This window comes from Aotus nancymaae, unplaced genomic scaffold (genome assembly GCF_030222135.1).
Source record: "Aotus nancymaae isolate 86718 unplaced genomic scaffold, 86718_ANA_hifiasm-v0.15.2.pri h1tg000008l, whole genome shotgun sequence".
Taxonomy (NCBI): domain Eukaryota; kingdom Metazoa; phylum Chordata; class Mammalia; order Primates; family Aotidae; genus Aotus; species Aotus nancymaae.
Window position 1 is genome coordinate 65,192,591 of NW_026988419.1, and position 15,491 is coordinate 65,208,081.

At 58.7% G+C, this 15,491-nt stretch overlaps 1 protein-coding gene across 1 annotated transcript in view; it reads right to left on the bottom strand.

The window, feature by feature from the left end:
- The window catches only part of LOC110569121 (obscurin-like), a 136,403-nt gene that overhangs the window by 34,645 nt on the left and 86,267 nt on the right, over nucleotides 1-15,491 (bottom strand). Inside the window, 17 exon segments of the mRNA XM_064372784.1 lie at nucleotides 1,078-1,451; nucleotides 2,159-2,269; nucleotides 2,272-2,439; nucleotides 2,577-2,864; nucleotides 3,407-3,688; nucleotides 4,138-4,301; nucleotides 4,393-4,522; nucleotides 4,769-5,041; nucleotides 5,132-5,395; nucleotides 5,660-6,085; nucleotides 6,187-6,297; nucleotides 6,898-6,930; nucleotides 6,933-7,160; nucleotides 7,265-7,702; nucleotides 7,806-7,882; nucleotides 8,495-8,723; nucleotides 9,184-9,456. Coding sequence (XP_064228854.1) covers nucleotides 1,078-1,451; nucleotides 2,159-2,269; nucleotides 2,272-2,439; nucleotides 2,577-2,864; nucleotides 3,407-3,688; nucleotides 4,138-4,301; nucleotides 4,393-4,522; nucleotides 4,769-5,041; nucleotides 5,132-5,395; nucleotides 5,660-6,085; nucleotides 6,187-6,297; nucleotides 6,898-6,930; nucleotides 6,933-7,160; nucleotides 7,265-7,702; nucleotides 7,806-7,882; nucleotides 8,495-8,723; nucleotides 9,184-9,456 — 3,869 coding nt within the window.

The window sequence follows — 15,491 nt, forward strand, 5'->3', positions numbered from 1 at the left end:
GGATGGATGGTAGAAGGATGGAAGGATGGGCAGATGAATGCATGAATGGATGGATGGCAGATGGATGGATGCACAGATGAATGAATAGTGGATGGGTGGATGGAAGGATGGATGGATGCAGAAATAAGTGGATGAATGGTAGGTGGATGGATGGATGACGAATAGATGAAAGGAAGCAAAGACAGAAGCATGAATGGATCGGTGGTGGAAGGGTGGATGGAAGGATGGATGAATGGATGGATGATGGTAGATGGATGATAAATAAACAGATGAAAGGAAAGAAGAACAGATGTATGAATGGATGGATGGTAGAAGGAGGAAAGGATGGAAAGATGGATGCATGAACAGATGGATGGCAGACAGATAAATGGAAGGATGGATGGATGCATAGATGGATGAATGGTAGATGGTGGGTGGAAGGAAGAATGGATGGATGCACAGATAGGTGAATGAATGGTAGATGGATGCACGAATGGATGGATGGATGGTTGATGGGCAGATGCATGGATGGGTACATGGAAGGAAGGAAGGAAAGATGGATAAATGGGTGCATGGATAGATGGATGAATGGTAGATGGTGGGTGGAAGGAAGAATGGATGGATGCACAGATAGGTGAATGAATGGCAGATGGATGCATGAATGGATGGATGGATGGTGGATGGACAGATGCATGGATGGGTACATGGAAGGAAGGAAGGAAAGATGGACAAATGGGTGCATGGATAGATGGATGAATGGTAGATAGATGCATGAATGGATGGATGGCAGATGGATTAATGGAAGGATGGATGGATGGATGAATGAATGGATTGACGCATGGATGGATGGTGGATGGACAGATGCATGGATGACTACATGGAAAGAAGGAAGGAAAGATGGATAAATAGGTGCATGGATAGATGGATGAATGGTAGATGAGTGGATGAATAGAAGAAAAAATGATAGATGAACAGATGCATATATGGGTGGATGAATTATGGCTGGATGAATAGCGCATGCATGGATGGATGGATGGAAGGATGGAAGGATGGTGAAGGTCTCAGACCTCTCCTTGCAGGCCAAGTTGGAGTGCTCACCTTGCTGACCAGTGGTGATGTGCCTAGCCTCCCAGCTTTCTTGAGGTAGGTGACCAGGGAAGGGGTGCCTGCCTGGGACTCATCATCAGAGCTGGTGTGTGAGAGGTCAGCTTCTCCGGTGCATGCCAGCTCATCGGCCATGGAGTAGCCTTTGGAGAAGTCAGGTGCCACCTCCTCTGCCTCCTGTGGCAGGCGCTGTGAGTGGCCATCCTCCTCAGGCAGCTCGCTGATGGAGTCCAGCGTGGGCTCACGGTTCATGCGACGCTTTCGAGCCAGGGCCTCCCACAGCAGGTGCAGGTCGCCCTCCTGAGCTGCCTCGGGGGGCAGGCTGGGCTGCAGGTGGGCCTCATCCACAGGGGCTGGGCTCAGCACCACTGAGGAAGGCAGGAGACGGGTCAGTGGGCTAGGACACAGCTAACACCCCAGACCCACCTCAGCTGCTAATCAGTATGTGGCTGGGCTGTGGCCTTGCTAAGCCTCTCTCCCCACCTGGCACTGGCTACTTCAGATGGCACAATCTTTACAAGTCTCAGAGCCCCTGAGCCTCAGCTCTCCTACCTGGAGTGGGGCCTCAGTCTACCTCTCTGTACAGGACATGTGATGCCTGGAACAGAAAAGGACTCTGCAAAGGCAAATTGGGCTGACTTGAGCCCTTCTGATCCTGCTTCTGGGATAGAGCACCTAGACTCATGGGAGTGCTGGCTGCCAGGCAGCGGGGCCCAGGCTCAGAGTGCAGGGGATGGCCCTCAGAGTGTGGGGTGGCTTGGAGCACTGGGAGTTGCAGGGAGTTCAGAATACAGGGGATGTTTGTGTACAGGGCCCAGAAGCTTCAAGGGACCAGAATAGAACCAAGTGTTGCACCAGCCAGGACCTGCTCAGGGACAGGCAGGCTGTCCTTGGCAGTCAAGGCTCTGCACGTGGGGTTTGCCGCATCTCCCTACTGAGCCTTGGTCTCTCCCATGTGGCGGGGTCCTCAAGAGGACCCTCAGCCCTTCCCTGAGAGAGCCTGTGAGAAGGTGGGCAAGCTGCACCCCCACCCAGAGCTCCCCACCCTGGAACTGGGAGGACAGGGCCAATGCACCCTGGAAGGTGGCAGCCTCGGAGGAGGCAGAGCCCTGGGCCAGACCACAGCGGTGCTCACCCTTGTCTTCTGCTGTGAAGCCCTTGATCACCAGCATCTGTCGCCGACCTAGGAGACCACTTTGAAGCGCCCGCTGGGTTGGATGCGCTCCATCCCTTTGTGCCAGAAGACCTTGCCAGCCTCAGCGGCCACCTCAAGCTCCAGACAGACATCCTCACCAGCTGCCACCTGCCAGCTCTCGAGAGTTGAGGGCTGGGGAGGCACGGGCTTTGGTGGCTCTGCTGGGAACAGCATCCATGGAGGAGGACAGGCCCCATCGGCAAAGATGCACCCAGAGCACAGGCCCCACCCCGAGGCCCCCCTCCCTCCTCCAGCTTGTGGAGGCTGTGAACTCCCAGGTCCCAGTGCAGCAACTCACCAAGCGGCACAGCCTGGCACAGGTGCATTGGCTCCCCGGCGCCCGCAGGGCCCACGGCTGCCACACAGAAGCGGTAGGTCTCCCCGGGGGCAAGGCCATCCACCACACACTCGGGTCCAGGTACCAGATCTTGGCAGAGCCACCACTGGCCTGTGGCCCCCTTCTTCATCTCCACGCAGTAGTCACAGAGACCATTGCCTCCATCGCTCGTGGGAGCCGCCCAAGATAGTGTCACAGCATGGCCACTGCAAGCCACCACCTCGGCATCCTCTGGGGGCTCAGGGAGGCCTGGGGAAAAGGGAGACCGGTCAGGGGGCAGCTCCCTGTTGGCATGAACAGCCCCTCTGGAGGCCACTGAGCTCTGTACTGCCTGCAGGTGGCCGCACCCTGAGGCTCCGTGCTGCTGTGCCAGTGGCCCACCTGTCTCAGGGAGTGCAGGCTGCTGCCCAGGCCCCATGGCGGCACACCTGCATATCACATGGAGACTGTGCCCGGAGCCACCCAGAGTGGAGAGTCCCCAGCAGTCTCTGGGGCCAGAGCACCTCCTACCTCCGGTCTGCCCAGAGCTGGGCTCAGATGTGCACTGGGGGTGGGGAGAGGTGAGGATATGGGGCAGGATGAGGGAACCTTGGCCTCAGGAACCCACAGCGGGGTGGGCTCATGCATGCTTATGCCTGGCCAAGGGCAGCCTCCCAAACTCCCACGGTCAGGCCCCTATCTGCAGGCAGCCAACCAGAGGGTGTGGAGTGGGCAGATACTGCAGAACCCAGCCTGGGACTCCCCCAGACTGACCTGCAAGGGAGGGAGCAGGGAGCTCACCCACCACCCACCCAGTACAGTGAGCCGCGCAGAGGTCACGGCGTCGCAGCAAGCGAAGGTGACCTCCCCAGCATGGTGGGGCTGGGTGTTGTGCAGCAGCAGGGTGTGGTGACTGCCATTGGCGGTGACCATCCAGTTGGCATCATCTGGCTGCACCGCCACATTGCTGATGTACCAGGACGCCTCTCCCACCAGCACCGCCTCGCTGAGTGTGCAGGTGAAGCGGGCCTGCGTGCCGGCCGGGACCGCCGTGTCCTTCGGAAGCTCCAGAATCTCCAGGCACCAGCCTGCAGCTGTGCAGGGGAAGGGGTGTGAGGGCGAGGACCTGAGCAGGGGGCCAGTGCCTGGGCTTCAGAGCCTCGCCTCCTCACGCCTGCATGGGTGGGAGGGGTCCACGAAACCGAAGCTCCCTACCTGCGATCCCACGAGCCCCTCTGGTGAGGGCAGCCCAGCCTTCCACGGGGACACCCCTGCTTGGCCCTCAGCCCTGCCACATCCTTCCTGCCTTCAACCCAGACTCCCATGTGTCCCAGAGGCCAACACGTCCCCTCCCAGCTCCGGGGTGCCTCTGGTCTTGCCGCAGGACGCACACACCGTGCCACCCGTCCTGGGCCCTGGTCCCAGGGCTCCTATCTGTAAGGTTTGTTCTTGCCTAGTTTAAAATCAAGAAACTGAGGCCAGCCCAAAAAGATCCAATGTGAAGTGTTTATTCAGGCTCCCGAGTGAGTCTCTGCGGTCCTACAAGAGAGGCCGGAGAAGTCGCACGGATTTCTCGCAGATGTGGGTTTTATATGGAGTGGAGGCGTTTGATTGGTTGTGCCCAAGGTGAGTGGGGCCCCAATGGGACAAAATACTAGGCGGGGAGTGGGGCCCAGATGGGACAAAATGGTAGGCGGGGAGTGGGGCCTGGAGGGGACAAAATGGTAGGCGGGGAGTGGGGCCCTGATGGGACAAAATGGTATCGGGTAGATCCTGGTGGGGCTTTTTTCAGGGTTGCCGGTGAGTGGGGGCTGTGTCCGAGCTCCTGGTGAGGGAAGGGGGTGTGTCCGAACTCCCTGCGAGGGAAGGGGGGATGTCCGAGTTGCATACCGCAGCCCCACTCTGGCTAGCACAGCAGGGAGGTAAGGCTTGCGGGAGAAACAGGAGCAGTCAGCAGGACACCCACACGCTGGCTGCAGGTGGGCTTGAGGGGCTACAGCCTGTTTCCCTGCAGCCCAGCTTCTCTCAGAGAGCCCCGACAGGGACGCCGGGAGGTGCGGGAGTGAGGAGGAAGACAGCGTGAGAGAAGGGCTCAGGTGCACCCAGAAGGTCACCATGAGGGGTGGATGGCAGGGAGTGGCTCACCCTCTCCTCCGGGAGGCCCCAAGACTCACCTGTGACCCTGAGGGAGGCAGTGGTTTTCTGGCCACCTGTCACACAGGCATACTCGCCCATGTCCTTAGACTCCAGTTGGTGGATCAACAGCTCCCGAGTGGCCCCCTGGCTCCTCATCTCATACTTGGGACCCGCCTGTAGCTCCACGCCCTCCTTGAGCCATTGCACTGTGCCCCCCCGCTCTGCTTTGCTCAGCTGACAGCACAGCTGGGCTACGGCACCCGTCTGCTGCTCCAGGCTCTGCAGCCAGGTCTTGAACTTGGGCCTGGGGACTGGGGGAAATGCAGGAAGGAACACTTAGTGCCCCTGGCCACTGACCAAGGGTGAAGGGCTGTGGGAGGCAGGGCTGATGAGCAGCTCACCATGGACAGAGAGGCTGGCTGTGCTCTGCATGTGGCCCGTGTCACACATGTAGTCACCCGTGTCCTCCTCTGCACCGCATACCAGCAACTCTGCAGTGGCCCTGTCCTGCGCCATCCAGTACTTGGCACAAGGGAAGAGCTGCAGGGAGCCCTTGCGCCACTCCACACTGGCACCCGCCTGGTTCAGCTTGCAATGCAGGTGTGCCATGTCTCCCTCGTCCACCTCCTGGGGCTGCAGGTCTCGGAGGAACCACACAGGTGCCGCTGCAGGGGAGGAACAGGGCGTGAGGGCAGGTCCCTGAAGGGCTATAAGGGGGAACGCACAGTGAGCATGATACAGGGCAGGGTGGGGAAGGGAACTGCAGAGAGCGGCTATTGGGAAGGAGCAGGGCCTTGGGCTGGGTCCGACCCCCACCTTGTGGAGCCATCTCCTCAATTGGGACCCCCAGGTGGAAAGGCAGCCCCAAGGGTCAGCCTGGAACACTGGAACTGCACTAGATCCTGGGCCAGGCCAGCCTGGAAGCCCACCTGTGACGGTGAGTGTGGCGCTGGTGCTCTGGGAGCCGCAGGTGCAGGTGTACTTGCCAGTGTCTTCACAAAGCAGGTCCTGTAACACCACCTCCACCATGCAGCCCTGAAGCCGTGGCTCCCAGTGCCCGTCGGCCCGCAGCTCCAGGCCACCCTTGCTCCAGACCACTGTAGCAGTGGGCGCAGATAGCTCACACTGCAGGCTGGCTCTGGAGCCCTCCTCCACCTGCAGACTCTGCAGCGGTTCCTGGAACATGGGGTGTGGGGCTGCAGCAGGCAGGAGGCAGGGGGCAGGGGGCAGGGTCAGCTCCAGATCTGCACCAGGCATCACTCTCCAGGCCAGCAGATGAGGGCCTGGGCTCCCCCCAGCTCCCTGGCCTGACTTCACAGGCGGTGCTGCCTCAGATGGCAGTGGGGACCACTGGTCTGCGATTCGGGAGTGAGGAGGCAGAGCAGTGGGAAAGCAGGGAGGGGAGAGATCTGCCCAGGGCTTAGGAGGCTGGCATCTCACCCAGGACCCCACCCACAACCCTGTGGGGCCACAGCCCCCAGGGCCCAGGGCAGGGGTGTGTACTCCTCCCTGGTACACAGGTGGGAGCTGGCTGGAGAGCTGCTGGGTGAGGCCCTGTGCCCCAGACCTGAGGGCAGAGCTGAGTCCCCCAGATCCCAGGCCGATGCCAGGGCCTGGGGCTATAGTTTCCGTCTTCCCTCTCCGGGCACAGATATATATTCAGATCGCAGAGTGGGGCCGTGGCCCCCAGACTCCAGGGCAGGGACCACGTCACCTTAGGCCCTCAGGTGCCGTGGGGACTGTTTGCCCCACAAGGCTACACAGAACCAGGGCCAGCATGCAGGGTCCAGGGCTCTAGGTCCCGCCTCCCCTTGCTAGGCACCAGAGGCCTCCCTCCAAGGCCATGAGACCCTGTGGCTGAGACTGCAGGGCTCAAATGAAGGCTGGCAGAAAGTTGATTGATTAGGGGGTGATGGGAGGCAGGGGGAAGGCAACAAGGCAGGAATTCCTTCCCTACCACGATGACTGGTACCCAAGGTCACGTGGCTGGAGCTCAGTACAGACACCAGGGCACAGGATAACATTGGGACCCATGAGCAGAGGGTACAGAGGAAACTGCGGGAGGCAGAGGAAATAAGCACCTGCAAGGAGGTGTGTGGTGCCTGCGACTGCACACGGAGGAGGCCACACACCCACATCAGTCCACGCAGCCACGTGAGGCCATTACCCTTGACAGTGAGCATGGCTCATGTCCTGTCTGCCCGCACACACACGTGTACTCCCCAGTGTCTGCCACAGACAGGCCACGAATCTGCAGCTCACACTTGGTCCCATCCCACCTCAGGCTGTATCTGACCCCATCTTTGAGGGTCTCAGACCCCTTCCTTCACTCCACAGGGGCCGCCTCGCTCAGCTCACACCGCAGCATGGCCGTGGCCCCTTCCGTGGCCTCCTTGTTCCTCAGTTTCCCAATGAACTGAGCAGGCAGAGCTGCAGGAGGGTCAGACAGACACAGAGAGCACCGGCTTTGCTCCCCTGTGTTGGAGAAGGCGGCATCACTGGGCCATATGGGCAGGGTGGACAGAGACACTGACCTGTCACTGTGAGGGTGGCAGAAGTCATCTGGTCCCCAAAGGAGCATGAGTATGGCCCGCTGTCCTGTGGCCACAGGTCCCGGACCACCAGCTGCAGCACAGCGCCCTCCTGGCTTAGGCTGTATTTGTCACCTGGCCTCAGGATGCTGTCCCCACAGCGTGACTCCACGGGTGCGGCCACAGATGACAGCATGCAGCGCAGTGTGGCAGCACCACCCTCCAGCACCTCCAGGTCCTTCAGGGCCTCCCAGAACCACACCGGCTGGGCTGCGGACAGGCATGGGCTCAGCTCACCCTCCCTGCCCTGAAGTCCACGAGGGGTCCCCAGTAGGGGGTGGAGAGCTGGGGACATCGGCTGCAGGGTGCTGGCAGGCCTGCCTCCCTCTTCTCCTGTGGGGCCTGTGGCAGGGACCTCAGGACTTCTGGAAAGGGTCAGCTCTGAAGGTGAGGGGTAGAAAGGGTGAATCAAGTGGGAAAACAGACAGTCAGGTGTCAGGGACCTGTGCCCCCCAAATTCACAGGTGGAAGCCCTAGCCCAAACCTCCGACCATGGCTGTGACAAGGGAAGTAAGGTCAAATGAGGTCACGGCGGGCCCTAAGCCACTGTGGCTGCACCTCCTAAAAAGGGAGATTAGGGCTGGGTGCGATGGCTCATGCTTGTAATCCCAGCACTTTGGAAGGCTGAAGTGGGTGGATCACCTGAGGATAGGAGTTCAAGACTAGCCTGCCCAACATGGAGAAACCCTGTCTCTACTTAAAATACAAAAAAAAATAGCTGGGTGTGGTGGCACATGCCTGTAATCCCAGCTACTCAGGAGGCTGAGGCAGGAGAATCGCTTAAACCTGGGAGGCAGAGGTAGCAGTGAACCAAGATCATGCCATTGCACTCCAGCCTGGGCAACAAGAGTGAAACTCTGACTCAAAAATAAAAAGGGAGGTGGGCACACAGGCGTGCAGAGGGATGGCCCTTCAGGAATGCAGAGGTTCTGCAGGGCGGCTCCTGCGGGTGGCAGAGGCTAGGGCAGGAGCCAAGCAGGGTGGACCAGGTGCCAGGAAATGCCAGAAAGCACATGGGGACCGGGGGCACCCCACATGGGATGCACGGGAGTCTGGGTCCTCCCGCCTTGGGCTCCTTGTGGGTGCACACACCCTGCCCTGAAGCTGGTGCTGCCTGACAAGAGAGCTGCAGGTGCCTGGCCTGTGGCTGGGCTTCGGGCAGCTGGGGCTCACCATGCACCCTGCATGCATCCACTGTCCTGCAGGGTTGCCCCAGTGATGAGCAGCTGGGCCCGGTGGCCCTCGTGGCTCAGCTGGCACTGGGTGGACGGCCGCAGGGTCTTCCCATCCTTCGTCCAGTGCACAGGGATGTTGCAGGTGCTGGTCTTGCATGGCAGGGTCAAGTCCTCATCCTCTGTGACCGTGGCATCTGTGAGCTCCTGGGAGAAGATGCTTGGCTTCTCTGGGGGACAGAGAGAGAAGCAGGAGCATGTGGGATGCTGTCACACTGCTGCTGGAGGGGCTGATGGGGAAACCCTGGCTCTCACTGCAGACCAGACACCCTGGCTTGGCACCCGCAGTCACCCCCAGTCACCCTCACACTGGGGCCATGCAACAGGCTGTGCAGAGAGCACGGCAGGCTCTGTGCAATCACCCCATCACCTCCTCACCACAGTGAGGGGGCTCCTGCCCTGTGGGGGGATGCAGCCTGGCCTGAGCCACACTGAGCACAGTTCTGCAAACCACGCAGATGAATTCATTCCGAAGGAGACCAATTCAGCCTTCCAAACTCCCCTGCCCCACAGAAAGCCAATGGGGCCTTCTCTGTGAGCCCAGGGACACCGGGCACTGACTGAGCTATGTCCGCCTCTCCACCTGGCTGCAGCCCTGAGCGACGTGGGCAATGCGGGCCTGCGACCCACCAGTGACCCTGAGGGCAGCTGAGGCCCGCTGGTCACCCACCTCAAAGTAGATGGTGCTGGAGTCCTTAAGCAACAGCTGCCACAGCATCAGCACATGGTAGCCCCAGGGCTGGGCCTCGATCTCATTGAGTTCATTTGTATGCAGGAGTGTCTTGTCCAGGAACCAGTGCACAGGCTCGTAGTTGGCAGGGGAGATCTGGCAACGGAAGGTGGCCAAGGAGCCCTCCTGCACATCCATGTCCTCCAGGTCCTCGATGATGAGCACCCACCGGCCTGCAAAGGCACAGACTGCTCAGGGCCCCACACCATCCAGGGCAGGCTCTGCCAGTGGGGCTCCCCAGGACAGATGCTCCCCATGACAGAGCAAGGTGGCTGTGTTTTAACAAGTTTGCAGGGATGGAACTCCAAAAACAGTAAGTGGGTCAGAGCTGAATGGTCCAAAGATAGTTGTTTGAGGGCCACTCAGAGCCCCAAGCCTACCTCTCTGCACCTCGGGAATCCTTCTGCAAGGCTTGCTGGGTGAGTCCACAGCCTGCTGAGAACCACGCCAGTGCAGTCCTGCCATCTTTCCAAGCTGTGCTCCCAGAAGCAGCTGGCTCCCAAACCTGCTAATGCCAGCTGTGTGTGTCATTACAATTGTGCCATGAAATTAACTCTTCTAGTAACAGATGAAACAGGAGTGTGAAAAAAAATATGCCAGGTGCGGTGGCTCACACCTATAATCCCAGCACTTTGGAGGCTGAGGCAGGCGGATCATGAGGTCAGGAGTTTGAGACCATCCTGGCCAACATGGTGAAACCCCGTCTCTACTAAAAATACAAAAAACTTAGCCAGGCATGGTGCCTATAATCCTAGCTACTCAGGAGGCTGAGACAGGAGAATCACTTGAACCCAGGAGGCTGAGGTTGCAGTGAGCAGAAGGCTTGCCATTGCACTCCAGCCTGGGTGACAGAGGAAGACTGTCACACAAAAAAATAAAGCTGCAGTTGTGTTGAAATTTAAATCAAATGATTGGAAGATGGAAAATGTGAATTCCTAGAAATGAGGCTTTTTGGCTGTTGAATTAGGAATGGTAAGAGACAACCATTTATGAATATTGAGATGGGCCCTGCATTCAGATTCCTTCTGTGTACACAGTGCCCCCCAGGCATGACTCCACAGAAGCCAACCCTGCCTGGGTGACGCGCATGGACAAAAGCTCTCATCAGTGGATGGCACACATGGAAGCAGCTTGGCCTCCCTGACCAGGCCAGCCCGCATCCTCATATGTTAAACCCTTTTTTTGTTGTTAAGATGGAGTCTCACTCTGTTGCTCAGGCTGGAGTGCAGTGGTGCAATCCCGGCTCACTGCAACCGCCGCCTCCTGGGTTCACACAATTCTCCTGCCTCAGCCTCCCGAGTAGCTGGGATTAGAGGGGCATACAACACACTCAGCTAATTTTTTTTATTTTTAGTAGAGACGGGGTTCACTATGTTGGCCAGATGGTCTCAAACTCCTAACCTCATGATCTCCCCACCTCGGCCTCCCAAAGTGCTGGGATTACAGACATGAGCCACTGCACCCAGCCACTTTTGATAACTTTTTAAAACATTAACTATGGGTACCAAGTTGAGATCATGGTGCTTTACTGTGGTAACAGAATGCTTTCACCAGGGTCACCAAATCCACTGCACAGGAAAAATCAGTGACGATTCCTGGTTTGTGTTACTTCTGATGATCAAGGCTGGGGCCTTTCACATACAGGACCCTGTGAATGCTCTGTGCTCAGACCTCAGTAGGGACCTCCTGCAAACTCAGGTCTGGACACCAGCCCAGGACTCCAGAGCCAAGTAGAGGCTGTGGTGCAGGGGCTGGGCCTCACCTGCCCTGATGCCAATGTGCCCCATGACCTTGCCCTGGCCATGGACCCACTAAAACTTCAGTTTTCTTATCTACAGCATGGAGAGAAGGACAGTTCTCACTCTGCCTGCCACTCAACCACAGAGGCAAACAGTAAGCTCAAAAAGCCACCTGCTAGGATCTCAGTGTCCCCCTGGACACTCATGTTGAAACTTAATCCCAATGTGGCAACATAAAGAGTGGGGCTTTTAAGAAGAGATTGGGTGAGTGGGCTCTGCCCTCAGGAATGGATTAATCCATCCATGGATCAATGGCTTAACAGGTTAAAGCGCTGTCATGGGAGTGGTGGCTTTACAAGAAGACAGAGAGAGGCCCGAGCTGGCACCCTCAGCCCCCTCCCCATGGGATGCCCTGTACCACCTCCTGAGGACTCTGCAGAGAGTCCCTGAAGCAAGAGGACCCTCACCAGATGTGGCCCTTGACCTTGGACTTCCCAGTCTCCAGAGATGTAAGAAGTAAATTACTTTCCTTTATAAATGACCCAGTTCAGGTATTCTGTTATAAGCAACAAGAGAAAGACTAAGATGCCAGTGTAACTCTCAATGACAACACTAATGACCGTCAGTTCTTCCCTGGGGGCACCTGAGGTTGCCTGGCACAGCCGAGTCAGACTGTCCCTCTGGGACAAGGGTGACAGGCTGTATGTGCAGATACATGCAGAGCTCACACATGGGCCAGGCACCTGTGTGCATGAGAGAAACACACGGTGACCAAATAAACACACGCGGAAGTGAGGGCTGGCAGCTCATTCACAGCCATGCTGGAGCCTCAGCGGCCACCCAGGGAGAAACACAGAGTGACTGAATAAACACACGCGGAAGTGAGAGCTGGCAGCTCATTCACAGCCATGCTGGAGCCTCGGTGGCCAGCCAGGGAGCACCCCACTACCCTCGTGATAGGAAACTGAAGCTGGGCCTGTCCACTGCCAAGTCTCCAGTGCCATTCAAAGCCTGGGCCATGCACACTCGGCCGCCTCACCTTGTACCAGGAGCTGGGCCTGGGTCTGGGCATGGCTGATGTCGCAGGTGTAGGTGTCGCTGTCTGCCTTCTCCAGGGTGCGGATGGTGAGCCACAGGGTCAGGCCTTCCTGGCTGAGCTGGTGCTTCCCTGAGGCCCAAAGCTCCGCGGAGCCATTGTGCCAGGTCACGGTGGCCGTGGGGTGCTCCATCTTCCACGTGAACACAGCTGTGCCTTTCTCCTCCACCTGCAGGTCGGCCAGCTCCTCTGTGAAGCTGTTTGCTTTTTCTGGACAGGGAGATGGAAGCAGAATATGTGGGGTGTGAGGCCCACGCAGACCCCATACTGGCCCCATTATCATCCAGGCCTGGCTGCGGAAGCTCTGGGACCTGGGTGAGCCCTTCCAGCTGGGAAAGAGTAGCCTGGGCTCCAGGGGTGGCCCCCTGCCCTGCCAGGGGAGAGAGGCTGCTCCAGGGCCGTGCATGGGGCTCCTGCGGCATTTACCTTCCACTCGGAGTCTGGCTGTGCTCTTGGAAGCCTCCACCTCACACGTATACTCGCCCACGTCCTTGAGCAAGGCTCCACGGACAACCAGTGTGGCCATCATGCCCTCACAGACCACATCATACTTCTGGCTCTTTTGGATGGCCTTCCCATCCTTCAGCCAGTGCATGCGGGTGCCCGCCCATGACAGCTCACAGCGCAGCTACATGTCCTCCCCTGGCGCTGCCCGCTGGTCTTCCAGGGGCTTCGTGATGGCCACTGGCCTCTCTGAAGGGAGCAGGGATAGCTGCCCTTGAGGCCCAGCCAGGGCCATGGTGCCAGCCACAACCCCAGGCACAGACCCAGCCAAAACCTCCCACCTCTGCCAAGACCAGGACTGGGGCAAGGATGAGCGTTTGGGAACACTCGCTCTCTGGTGAATAAGACAACAGAACCTGCAACCCTCAAACTCTGGCACCTCTACCTTCAGGAGTCTCAGAGTCCTGGAATGCCAGTGTCCCCACTGTCACCAGCATGGGACCGGGAAGCAGGAAGATCAACCATCACAGAATTTTATCCATTGGCATCTTTCAGGCCGACGACTCAGTGTGGCCATGGTAGGAGTCCCAGGAGTGAGCCCCGCCCACTGAGCTGCACCAACCGTGCGCATCAGGGGCGCGATCTCAGGTGCTGGCGGTGACATCAGCGGAGCCCATGGCTGGGGCCTCGGGCCGGGCCGGTGCTGCCAGACTGGCCCCGTGAGCCCCAGCTCTGGGGAGCTACTGAACGCTCAGGGCACTTGGACCACAGATTGGACCAGAATCCAGCCCTTCATCAGAGCTCAGAGTGTGGCCCCGCTGCCACCTCAGAGCTTCCCCCAACACCCGGCAGGTGCCTCAGGCCCTGAGGCTTCCAGAAGGGGAGCTGGGCCACAATGGGGGGAGGCAGGCCCCAAAAGTGCCCCCAGCAGCTTCTGCAGCTGGGGAGCCCAGCTCCCGGACCCCTGGGGACAGGCCCAGGCTCCCCACCCCCCAGCCGGGGTGACAAGCCCCCATCCAGCAGGCCCCGCCCACCTTTGACGATGAGTGAGGCCTTGGAGGTGAGGCCCCGCACATAGAAGACCACCTCCCCAGCATCACTCGGCGTGGCCTTCCGGACCACCAGCATGTATTTTCGGCCCTGCCGTGTGGCCTCGAAGCAGCTGGAGCTGCCCACCTTCTTCCTGCTGACTGTCCACGTGGCCGGGTCGCTGGCGCTCTCATGAGACAGGACGCACTTGAAGCTGCAGCTCTCCCCCTCCAGCACCTCCATTGTCTTCAGTCTCTTGGTGATGTCGACGTGCAGATCTGAGGGCCATGGGAGAGACTGTCAGTCCAGCCAAGAGGATGGTACTGCCCTTGGCCAGACCTAGGGAGGGCCAGACCCTGGGAGAGATCAGAGCTCGCAGACACCAGACCCCAGGAGGAACCGGATCCCCCCAGTCCTTTAGAGGGACCAGACCCTGGGAGAGGCCAGGCCCTGAGTGGGAGGGTGGGACACTGTCTCAGCCAATGAGCAGATGCCTCTCTGCAGGAGCTGGCCACACCCTGGCATCTGTGTAACCAACAGCTCTGAGCTCCAATCAGGGTGGCAGGGAGAGGGAGGATCAGTGGTGGCCACAGGGAGGAGAGGAGGTGCTGGATCCTGGACAAGGGGCTGCCGGGCAGGCTGGACCCAGCTCCAGGACAAACTCACCAGCCTCCTGCCCCTTCCCTATTTTGTTACAAGACTGTCAGGGACCAGTCAGCAGGCCTGTTACGCTGCCTGTCACCCACACCAGGATGCCACTGGGACTGGGATGGGAACTCCCAGTAATGGAGCCAGGACAGTGGGCACACATGGGGGCCAGGTACTGCCCTGCAGTTGAGGGACCTGCCCCTGAGAAGTAGGCAGGCTCCAGGGCCTGTGTGCCTCCAAGGCTGCAAGACTGGGTTTGGGGATGGCTCCACCCTGCCAGCCCCATGGCCTTGGGGCCTTGCTGGGGCCCTGTGAAGGACAGAGATGTGGCCTACTCACAGCCCCTGCCTGGCATCTCAGCTTCTGCCTGGTCATCCCCATTGGTGCCCCCACACTGGCCTGGTGGCTTCCGAGCAGACACGGCACCTGGTTCATGGCAACATCCCTGGCTGTGCCCCTTGGAGCACACTGGGCAGGGAGAGCATAGCCTCCAACCTTGGCTCCAGGACCCATCACCCCCGGATCCACCTGCCTGCACCCGGACCTCTCAGGACCATGCCAAGCGATGGTTCCCCTAGGAGGTCCCCCTGGCCTCTCCAGCTCAGCAGAGCAGCCCCTCAATCTCGGAGAATGACGTGAGCCACCCAGGTAGTGGCTGGCCCCACACCCATGCCCAGCATGCCCCCTTCCAGGAGCTCCACCGTGCCCACAGCACACACCATGCCCGGTTAAAAGGAAAGCTGCCTGTGGTCACCTGGAAATTAGAGAGGACTAAAAGGGCAAAACTTTTCTTCTTTCAAAAACAAGGATCAAATGAACTGGCTTGATAAACACCTATTAAAGTAGATATTCCATTGGACCCTGACCCTTTATTTGTGGAAGTCATTTTTTTTATACAGTTGGGAAGCTCAAAGATGAAACACAGGTGTACTCAGCCTCATGTGATAGAGCCGTGGTCTGTGCTCCTCAGGTGTGGTCCACTGACCAGAGTCCCAGCATGCCCTGCAAACTGGTTAAACAGTGTAGAATCTCACGCCCCACTCCAGAGAGGCTGGGGCTGAATCTGCATTTTTGACCAGATTCCCTGGTGATTTGTATGCACATCAAAACTTGAGAATCCTTGTTTAGTGAATATCTGGCTAATTTTGAACCACCCTACCTGATAGTATTGGCTAGGAATGCCAGTTTTTCTGGAGGCACTGCTGAAATGAGGAGGTAGTTCGTTGATGAGCACCTTCAAGAAGCTCAGTTT